The sequence below is a fragment of the Asterias rubens genome, chromosome 4 (assembly GCF_902459465.1).
Source record: "Asterias rubens chromosome 4, eAstRub1.3, whole genome shotgun sequence".
NCBI lineage: Eukaryota > Metazoa > Echinodermata > Asteroidea > Forcipulatida > Asteriidae > Asterias > Asterias rubens.
In genome coordinates, this window is record NC_047065.1 from 15,994,273 (window position 1) to 16,005,194 (window position 10,922).

General features: G+C 37.0%; 1 protein-coding gene across 1 annotated transcript; it reads right to left on the reverse strand.

The window, feature by feature from the left end:
* Window positions 1–5,635: 5,635 nt before the first annotated feature.
* Window positions 5,636–9,895, reverse strand: LOC117289660 (kelch-like protein 25). Its single transcript, XM_033770881.1, has 2 exons — window positions 9,594–9,895; window positions 5,636–8,576 (listed from the first exon to the last, which is right to left on the reverse strand). Exon 2 carries the CDS (start codon window positions 8,550–8,552, stop codon window positions 6,801–6,803), a length of 1,752 nt encoding a protein of 583 aa, XP_033626772.1. The 5' UTR covers window positions 8,553–8,576; window positions 9,594–9,895; the 3' UTR covers window positions 5,636–6,800.
* Between the last annotated feature and the right edge of the window lie 1,027 nt (window positions 9,896–10,922).

Here is a 10,922-nt window from a genome sequence, read left to right on the forward strand (position 1 = left end):
CATATCTGCTCTTTCTTATTACACACTCGTCCTCCTCCCCCACCCTCGCAACACTTTCCTTGTCTGCATTATATTAGCCAGTATGCCATGTGTACCAGATCCAGCTCATCGCCTTACGTATTAAGTCCGCTAGAGGAGTGTTTGACATTTTTTGTGCGTGTGAATAAATCCAGCTTTAAGCTGTGACAGAAATGGAATTGCTTTTTGGCATCTGTGTATCTTTCCTCACCTTTGACCCCAGTGTTGTAACAGAAGCTGTATCCGAATTGGTGACTGATATACAGCCAAAACTGTTAAGGTGGTCCCTTAGTTAATTATGACACTGCAATCCAGCTGGAGCTGTAGCCATAGGTGTAGCCATAGCACCATTATAATCCTCCTACTTAAGTCTAATTTTCAATTTTATTTTTTTTTCCCTTAGGAAAAATTTGAAGCTCCTATGTCTATGGAGTCTTTGAAAGCCTAAACCATGTGAACAAATATGTAGGTCAGGCCTCGTACTCGATAACATTTCTCTACTTTTTTTCCTAAGCAACCAAAAAACATGTTTGTTAAATGAACGTGTTCTCTTTAACAAATTCATGTCATCTATTAAAGGGTACAAGTAGGTGCTGACGACCTTGTTTGCGCTTGCCATGCAGTGGGGGGGGGGGGGGGGTATTGAGCACAATGTTAGGTGGCTCATTGGTTTCTGTAGGATGTGTCCAACCCATCTGAGTTCTCGTTTTTGGATGGTCTGAGTTAATGCAGTTTGGTGGCTGATGTTGTACAACGTGGTGTTGGTAACCCTGTCGAGACTTTTTATTTCAGAGGCAGTTTGTGTGCCCATAGCTGTTGAGATATGCAACATGGGATTGGAACAAACACTGGGTCCAATTTCCGTACACGATCCCTTTGATATGGGCCAGCTGTGGATGTTGTTGTAACAAGATGCTAGATGAATAATAACAATATGTTAGATAGTAATGGCTATGAGTTGATAAAACAGATGTCTATATGGTAAAATGAAAATGAGAAGCGAAAGAGAAGACATGTTTAATCAGAGAGAAAAAAGGTACAATGTCTAGCCTTGATTGAACCTTGATATATAATCTCTGTTAATCAATGACTATTGCATCCATGCCTACCCCTTGTTGGAGTGGTACAAACAAGTGTAAAATAATTATCTGAAAGAGCACAAGTCTTGCTTTCAAGTAGAAGAATATGGGTTTCATATAAACAGTTAATCTTTTAAGATGAGTTGTAAGAAATTCTTGTTCTGTGGCAAGGACTTAAAAATATAATGTGTCTCTTAAAGGGAAGGTACACGTTTGGTAATTACTCAAAACAAATATTAACTTAAAAACTGACTTGGTAACAAGCATTGGAGAGATGTTGATAATATAGAACATTGTGGGAAACGACTCCCTCTGAAGTAACGTAGTTTTTGAGAGAGAGGTATTTCTAATTATAATAATAAAAGACTTCTAGCTGGAAGTCTTTTATTCTAATATCTGAAAGCACACAATTTTGTCCAACAGGGGTGTTTTTTCTTTCATCGTTTTCTTGCAACTTTGATGACCATTTGAGCCCAAATTTTCACAGGTTTGTTATCTTATGGTTATGATGGGATACACCTAATGAGAAGACTGGTCTTTGACAATTACCAAACTTGTACCTTCCCTTTAAAACTATAGGCAAATTATGTTCAGTTCCGCCATTTCATTTTAAATGTGTTTGAATTGTATGTAATATCACTTGAGAAAAGAAAAATAATTAATATATATATATATAAAAAATAATCATTCATTTATCTGAGGGTTGCCACAAAGGGAACACTTTTTTTGGTTTTCATATAATATAAATTCTTTAGAGGAGTTGTGCTTTTCCCCCAACTGTGTTGTATGATTAAAGGCAAAGGATACCTTTGGTAATATTGTCAAAGACCAATCTTTTCACTCGGAGTATCCCAGCACATGCATAAAAGAACAAACCTGTGAAAATTTGAGCTCAATTGGTCATCAAATTTGCAAGAGGATAACGAAAGAAAAAAAACACCATTGTAGTCCTACAAATTGTAGTGTGCTTTCTCTATAAAAGGCTCCGGGCCTGAGGTCTTTTAATATTCAAGTGAGAAATTACTTCTTTCTCAAAAACTCTGATACTTCAGAGGAAGCCATTTCTCTATGCTAACAATCATTTTAAAGGGACTATATACATGTATGTACTTTTTGTAGGACAAAAAACTCGATGTCTACAGAATGACACTAAGCTTAGACAGTTTGAAGATAATAATAGTAGAAAGCTTCCCTGAAAATATTAGTAGCTGAGGTGCTGTAGTTTTTGAGAAATGAGTTAAACAGTGTCATGAGAAAAAAAGTTGTCTCTGTGATCATGAGACAAAAAAACGTATTTTCATGACATTGTTTTACTCATTTCTCAAAAACTACAGCACCTCAGCAACTAGTATTTTAAGATATGCTTTCTACTATCATTATCTTTAATTGGTAAGTTTAATGTAAATCTGTTGACATTGTGTTTTGTATTACAAAAAGTACCCAAATCCTTTAAATAATTACCGGTACCAATAGTGTCCAGTGCCTTTAAATCAAAGAGTTCAACGTGCACCAGACATTGAGACTCCAGAAAATTATAATTATGCTGGCTGTCGATAAGTAACAGACAATGATCATACTACAGGGTAGATATTTGTACAAAGAATGGAAATGCTATCAATTTTTGATAGGGATCAGAATACTTAAAAATTATACTGGCTGTATCAAAGTTGGATCAAGTGTCCAAGGCACCAAAGTTCCTTAGGCCACAGACTCCAGTGTTCAACATTTCCTATAGGTATTATAAAGGCCCCCTTATAGCCGACATGTTTTGACAAAGCTAGACTCTACTCTTTTACTGTACATTAAGCCTTTTTGAGGTATGGCGCGAACGTGATAGGAGTGTACTGTTTTGTTTGGGTGTATACACACAAATTTACCCAAACCTTTATAATGTTGTAGCATTGTGTCCGCCATATCTCAAAAAGGCTTATTGAGTTCTTTAGACAAGGAAGTAAACTTGGCATGTTTAATTTTTTCACCCCAACTCAAAAAAACAAATTGGGGGGTGCAAGATCATTTCTGAGTAAATTTAGGGTGTTTTTTTCCATTTCAAAGTTTTAAAAGCATTATACATGTATGCATGGATGTGAATATAACATATTGGCCTCTTTTTACACTTTATCTTGTTTTTAAAAGCAAAACAGCTCTAACTTGTACTTATTTTTCTCAAAATGAAATTTGTTGAGTTTTAGGGTGATTTGCCATGGAAGGGGTGTCCGCTTACATCAAGAAAAGAATTTATGAAATCTTTAATCTTAGCTGCTCTTTGTTCAAGTTTAATTTCACGATGATAGACAATAACAAATAAACACATGTCTTTAATTGCATAATAAAGTATCTAGGTTCATCTGAAATTATCATGAATTATAAAATTAGTAAAAGCAAATTTATGTTCCCATAAATTAATACATTTCAAAGTTTGGTTGCCCTTGTAAATGAAAATAGCTGCAAAATTGTTTATGGCCTTTCTCAAAGGTTTTTATCAGGGATACAAAACATAATACGCAATTTTATATAGAATTAATATAGTATTTGAGTTGCACAAATTGTTGAAGTTCAATGGGAGAGATAACTAACATATCATTTTTTCACCGTCATCTTTAAAAAATAAAAACAAAGAGTTTGAAGACCTCTCAATAAACAACCTAGTGCATTTAGAAGGCACTTTTAAACATTGTACATGTGTATCAAACAGTGCTGTGCCATACATTACTGCTGTTAACAGGGCTTCCTGTTCAGCAGAGTGTGGGGTTGAGTTCTGGTCATTTCTATATAAATAAATCAATTGTAATTTTTAATGTGAAAGAAATTTTGTAGATTTATAGATTAAAAAATAAATAATTGATCAACTGTAATCTGAAAGCTCATTGAATTTGAAAACCATACATGTAACAGTATAAACTAGTATCAATTAACCAGAGTAGAGATCCATATAAAATATTCTCAAATTCATGGAATAGAATTTGAAAACCTCCCCCCCCCAAAAAAAAAAAAAAAAAAAAAATTAAAATAAGCAAAAAAAAACCCCACAATTTCTAGTTGGAATTGAAAACATTGAAAAAGTACCGAGTATACAGTGCTACTACACTTGGTGTCTGAATAAAAAACCAAAACTAATATCATTTATCCCCGGTGTAAATTTAACATCTTTTACAAGATCAATGTGTTTCTGTGCTGAAATTTTCACCATGTGTGTTTTGTCACATAATCACACAAAACATAAACACTGTCTGCCACTAATTTCCAAGCTCTACCAATCCTGTATAGAACCATGATCATTTTACAATATTAGTGAAATTTCCACATTTCCATAATATTGATAACGGTGTGCGTATTGAAAACTTGCCAAGTTAAAATTTACTCTTCCAAAAACCAATGATGTAATTAACTGAAAATGAAATTTATAGGCCTACATACATTTTTAATACTTTTATTTTATTTTATTTGCGTAGATTTAGTTTTATTTCAAAAGAAATGATTACATATAATTATTATTACTTGATAAGTTACTACCAGCATGATTTACATATATTTTTTTCAGAATTAAGTACATCAGGCACTTACTTGAAATTTACAGAGAAATCATATTTCTTGGATAACATTATTAAATCAGTTTACTGCTGAAAGTTTTGTATTGAAAGATAAAAAAAAAAACACACACACACAAAATCAGTAGAATTACTTTCATTCTAATCTGAAAACAATGTTCTTACATAGTTTGCATAATCCCTTAAAATAACCATGATAATTGAATGTATCCTTTCATGGCACTTTATTTGCACTTAAATCTCTTTCAAAGAATTGTTTACAAAGCTGCACATCATTGTTGGATCAAATGCAATGTGCTGTCAATATCGGTATTTTGCATCATAAACTTGCATTAATTACTTGATTTGACACCACACTGCCTAAGACATACAGCCACGCACTTATATTGCAAGCTCTTAAAGGCAATTGACATCTTACTGTCAAAGACCAGTCTTCTCACTTGGTGTATCACCAACATACAATGTACATGTATGCATCAAATAACAAATCTTGAACTCATTTGGTTGTCAAAGTTGCGAGAGAATAATGGAAGAAAAAACACCCTTGTCGCACAAGTTGTGTGCTTTCAGATGCTTGAATTCGAAAACTCAGCTAAGGTCTCGAATTTGATTCAAATATTTTGTGAGAAATTACTTCTCTCTCTAAAACTACGTTACTTCAGCCGTTTCTAACAATGTTTTATACTATCAACAGCTCTCCATTACGCGTTCCAGATAAGTTTTTATGTTTAAAATTATTTTGAGTTCTTAGGCTACCAATGTCCAGTGCCTTTAAAGGGAAGGTACACGTTTGGTAATTGTCAAAGACCAGTCTTCTCACTTGGTGTATCCCATCATAGCCATAAAATAACAAGCCTGTGAAAATTTGGGCTCATTGACTTCTAGCCAGAATTTTAGTGAGAAATTACCTCTTTCTCGAAAACTATGTTACTTCAGAGGGAATCGTTTCCCACAATGTTTTATAATATCAACAGCTTTCCAATGCTCGTTACCTAGTCGGTTTTAAGTTAATATGAGTTTTGAGTAATTACCAAATGTGTACTTTCCCTTTAAATTAATGGATGGTACAAATGCATACACGCTGTCAATAACAGTGTTTTAGATTATAGAGTTAAGAATTAGTAACTTACATTAATTACTTGAATTGATACTGCATTGCATTGCCAAATACACACAGCCACACAATTATATTGCAAGCTTTTATCAATATAATTCACACATTATGTAAATATTATTCAACTTCAACAGGCAAGGCAAGTTTTTAAGCACTCTAGTCTAGTCAGTATGTATCTAGCAAAAAGATATTTACCAAAATGGTTGGGGTTTGTTCCCTGATGCAGTTACCACTGTTTTAATAAATAATTGTGGATCACAGAACCAGGTTTTTAATTTAAGCTTGATACATATTTAGAATACATTTTTAAAAGGGGGCTTCGTCATATGAATTGGTTCTCAGAACCTCATTTTTCAATAAATATTTTGGAATAATTTTTTTCAAATAATATAAAATATCTCACAAAAAACTTAACTTCATTTACTCAGGTAGTTCAACCGAGAACATGTATCCCTATTATACCATTATGGCTCTACTGATTTTCAAGGTTTCTTAAAACTGTTTATGGAAAGAGTGTACGCTCTAGTCCCTGTGTATTATGCAAGCCAGCAAAATATTTACTTGATTTTTAATGAACTTCTCTTATGAAATACCTGTACAAGGTACTGCAAGCTTATATGGCATGTTACATACTATCCATACACGTTATGCGACTTACAATACAATGTGCTTTAATACAGGGCTCAAATTTGAAATTGGACCACGGGCCAGTAGTTTTAGTGTCGGCTAGTAAACTCTTGAGTGGACAAGTCAGGAGGTCTTGTCATTTTCTTTCCAGTTGAAATAGAACAACTCTTCAGTGTAATATCGCGTTTAAATGTTGACTTTTGAGTCTAATAAATAGAATATGGATTCCCACTAGCCCTTATCACAGAATTATTTTTTTGTATACACTACACAATCATGTAGGCCTACATCAAACGAAATGAGTCCGTGATTAGGACTAACATACACCTTTCATTTTTAGTGTGGATTTCAGTGTGTTGCTTGAAGATAACAGTCAGAGCTCAACAGATGGTTTTAGTTCTTAGTGGCAATTCCTCAGTAAAAAGGTGGTCCTAAGTACTTCCGAATAGACACACCGCACCCATGCACCCTGAGAGCATGTGGCATTTCAGTCTCGCTCGACCAGGAGTTACTTAAGGGATGGAAAGCCTCGGCGGTGGTCAGAGCCTGGTAGTTACGCATCCCCCCAGCCACCAGAATCAGATTCCGGCTCTTGATTGCAGCGGCGGCGAACAGATGCCTCTCCGTGCTGCTCATGTTCATCGGTGGTAGGCACGAGTCCGTGTCAGGATCGTAGACTTGAATACCGTTGCGGCCGCACCCTCCGAGAATATAGATGTATCCGTTAAGAGTCAGGGCGGGAAAGTGGCGACTTGTAATGGGCACCGTTTTAATGATTGACCACTGCACTTTCTCGGTGTCGAAACATTGAATGTGACCGTAGGTGGTGGACTGGCTTTCTTGACCACCGATGACGTATAATTTCAGACGGTGTGTTGCCACAGCCGGACCACTAACGGGCTGCGGTAGGTTAGTGACGGTTGTCCATTTGTTAGTACTGGCATTGAAGCTTTCCACCTCAGAGACAAACTCTAACTTTTGTTCTCCTCCAGCGACGTAGATGGATTTCCCGATCACGGCCGAGCTGTGGTACTGCCTCGAACAACTCATGTCCGCCATCGTGTGCCATTTGTCATTCTCATAGTCGTATCTGTACACAGAACTGGAAAATATGGTTTTCAGTTTGCCACCAATGACATAAATGGAGCTGTCTAGGTTTGTGACCGAAAAACCGCTCAGGGGTTCTGGGATCCTGGTGAAGGTCTCCCACTTTTTGGCAACAGGGTTCAGGAATCTCACGTCGGTGATGCAGCCGTGATTTGCTCCGTAACCCCCCACGACTACCATCACCTCCTCCATGGTGGAAAGTCTTGGCTTTGCACAACTAACACACTGTACATCATCCAGACCATTCTGTAATCTCTTTTGGGTGTCTATAGCTTCACGGATTAAGTCAAGGTTACTTTGACATTGAGAGACTTCTGGGATGTCCGCAAGAGACTGAAGTAGTTTCGGGCTTAGATAATGAAGACGAACACATCTCAACAGAAGATGCAGACTTGAGGAATTGAAATCCTTATTAGAGTCCATCCACAGCATCAGACTGCGATAAACTGCCTCTTCGTCTCTTACGTGTAACGCATCGCGGGAGAGGTACTCTGCAAGCTGAGTGAACGACAGCTGTTGGAACTCCTCCTGTTGGCAGACCTCCTCAAACCTTTCCAGGCTGAATTTCAATGCAGCCTTATAGAGCATACTGCAGGAATGCTTGTCGGCAAATCGGAGCACCCCGAGGCAGTTGGACAGATCAAGATTGCTCTCAATGAAATCACAGCACGCTCTGACGATCTTCTCGAACTGCAGACGATGTGCCACCTCCAATAGCTCCTGAGCATTAGCAGCATTGATGACGATCGTCGAGGTGTATGCGTACTCAATCAACATCTCCAGAACTTTTGGGTTGATGTTTTCGATGTACACCTCTCCCTCCCCGCTCTCGCGTAAGTTACTGGAGAACATCGCAAGGAAGTACTCGCTGCAGCAAGCTAGTATTGCACGATGACAGGGGAACCTTTGGCGACCAACATGAACTGTTGTGTCTGTAAGCAGACCCTTTTTTCGCATGTTGTTCAGGTTGATCAGGATACTAGTGGATTGACCGGTGTCCTGGAAAAGTGTCTGGTTTTGATTTTCTACGCTGTCAGTTGATCTGTTGTTGGACTCCATGATTATGCTGTGTGTTAACGGTTACTGTAAATTTAAAACAGACATAAATTATTGTCACACATGTAGCTGTGGTACACCACCATAAAGTGTTTGTTGTGCCAGTATTGCTATAAAAATGTTGCTTTTGGATATGAAAAAGCTATACAATTATTCATAAGAAGAGCAAAGAAAAAGAAAGAGACAGGCTGATAAAACCAGTGCACATAGTTTACATTGTATAACGCTATGGTTATTGGTTATGTCTTAGAATTGACTTTGGTTATGGAAAAATAGAATATCTTTGTACTCTTAGCAGTATGGTTTTTTTTTTATGTACTCCTTTACAGTTTGAATTGAGTCACCACTAAACAGGGCCCAGTTTCATAGAGCTGCTAAGCACACACATTTGCTTAGCAGGGAATTTATTCCTTGATAAAAACAGGATTACCAACTCAATTTCCATTTGTAGCATTGCTTGTTTACTGGTATTCAGCTGTTGTTTGCTTCCTGAAAATCACGTGGAAATTTGGTTGGCAATCTTGTTTTTATAATTAAAAGGAAGAAATTTCATGCTAAGCAAATTTTTGAACCCTGGTGGTAAACATCATACATGCTTAAGTTTTCCCATTATATTAAGGTCTCAGATAGAGTGGCAATTGGGACACTTTCGGTAAACAGTATTGTCCATAGGCCTACACTTCGTGTATCACAACTTATATATAAAATAACAAACCTGTGAAAATTTAGGCTCAATCGGTCATCGGAGTCGGGAGAAAATAACGGGAAAACCCACCCTTGTTTCCGCACGTTTCGCCATGTCATGACATGTGTTTACTATAAATCCGTAATTCTCGCTGTCGAGAATTGATATTATTGTTTTAATGTTTTCTCAAAAAGTAAAGCATTTCATGGAATAATATTTCAAGAGAAGTCTTTTACCATTACCTTCTGCAAACCCTGTAAGTGTAAGTTATTTGTAAATCTGTGAACTTTTATTTATTTTTCTTGTTCCAAAAGTGTATAATGGCTTTAAATTCAATAATAATGTAGTGGTGATCATACCTGATCATCAAAACTTCCGGCTACTTCCAGACTTCCGTCTTCTTCGATTCTCAAATTCCAAAATCCCCAAATCTCTGGATGCGATCAGGCACTCCTCGGTTGAAAACGAAGTCTGAAAAGAACTCTGACTGACTCACTGCTGACTAGCATTCAACAAAATGGTAAATCAGTGAGCTAGTTTCAGCAAAAGAACAACCGCCAGCTTGATGATTTCCCCGCATAAATACGTACAGTATAGACAGGGGAGCCCGCCAGCTGATTGTGTATTCTGTTGTCTGGCTCTCTGATCAGATCTGCTCCTCACACACACTGCTGGCCGGCCCATGCCTTTTTTGTGATGACAGCTGGTGAGGTCACGATAAGGTCATGGAAAAAACAACTGCAACAGCGCCCACTTTTGCGTGGCCATGTCCAGTAAACAGTGGCCCTTTTTTACCACAGACATGAAGTTCTTTATGTCTTTTTTTTATACCCACACGGGCCCAAAGCCTACAGACATCAGTGTCCTTCAATTATTTTGTTTCCTAAATGGCCAACCTTCTGGCTCAAGGAAAGATAGTTACAGTATTGTAGTATTTGGGTGAATTCTTTTGGGCATTAAGTTTATTGCCAAAATGATCCTCTCCGTGGACAAGACAAATAATCACCAATCCTGTGTAGCATTGACATTCTCAGGAAATTATGAGAAACCAGCAATTCAATTATATTTATGTATTTAAAATCCCATGGCTTTGTACTTTCCTTGAACACTGTGAGTCCTAAAGATAAGAATTAACCATTAAAAAATAAACTTGCTGGTACAACCATGTGTAATAACTCTTGGAATAAGTGCTGGCTCTTAAAAGAGCCAGTAAATAGCGTATGCTACTGTTCAATACTGTTTATTATAAACATCACGTTACAAACATGAAAGTTGCCTTCATGAGTGCATCACCGATAAAAAGCACAACTCTTTTTTGAATAAATATAAAGGTTTAGACCGGACGAAACCAACTCTTTTCAGAGCCATTACTCCTCTGAATATGATGTTATGACTCCATGATTGTACCACGGAGGAAGAATTCTACCTCCATGATTGTACCCCCACAAGTTACTAGCCTAGGTGTAAATTCTTATCTGAATTTCCACACCATGAGGCTTAATCAAACATCACTTCTTATAAGTTCATTACCCAGTCAGTTTAAAATCACTGGTATGCTTGTCGTAAGATATTACAACCGTTATAACTTGGGCCCAATTTCAGAGCTTCCCAAGCACAAAAAGTAGCTCAGCACAACAAAATGATGCTGACCAGAGTAAGGTTACCAACCAAAATATAATTTTTAACTG

Bases quoted from the DNA above. Each gene is read 5' to 3' on its own strand.
- LOC117289660 (XM_033770881.1), bottom strand. From the start codon at position 8,552: ATGGAGTCCAACAACAGATCAACTGACAGCGTAGAAAATCAAAACCAG.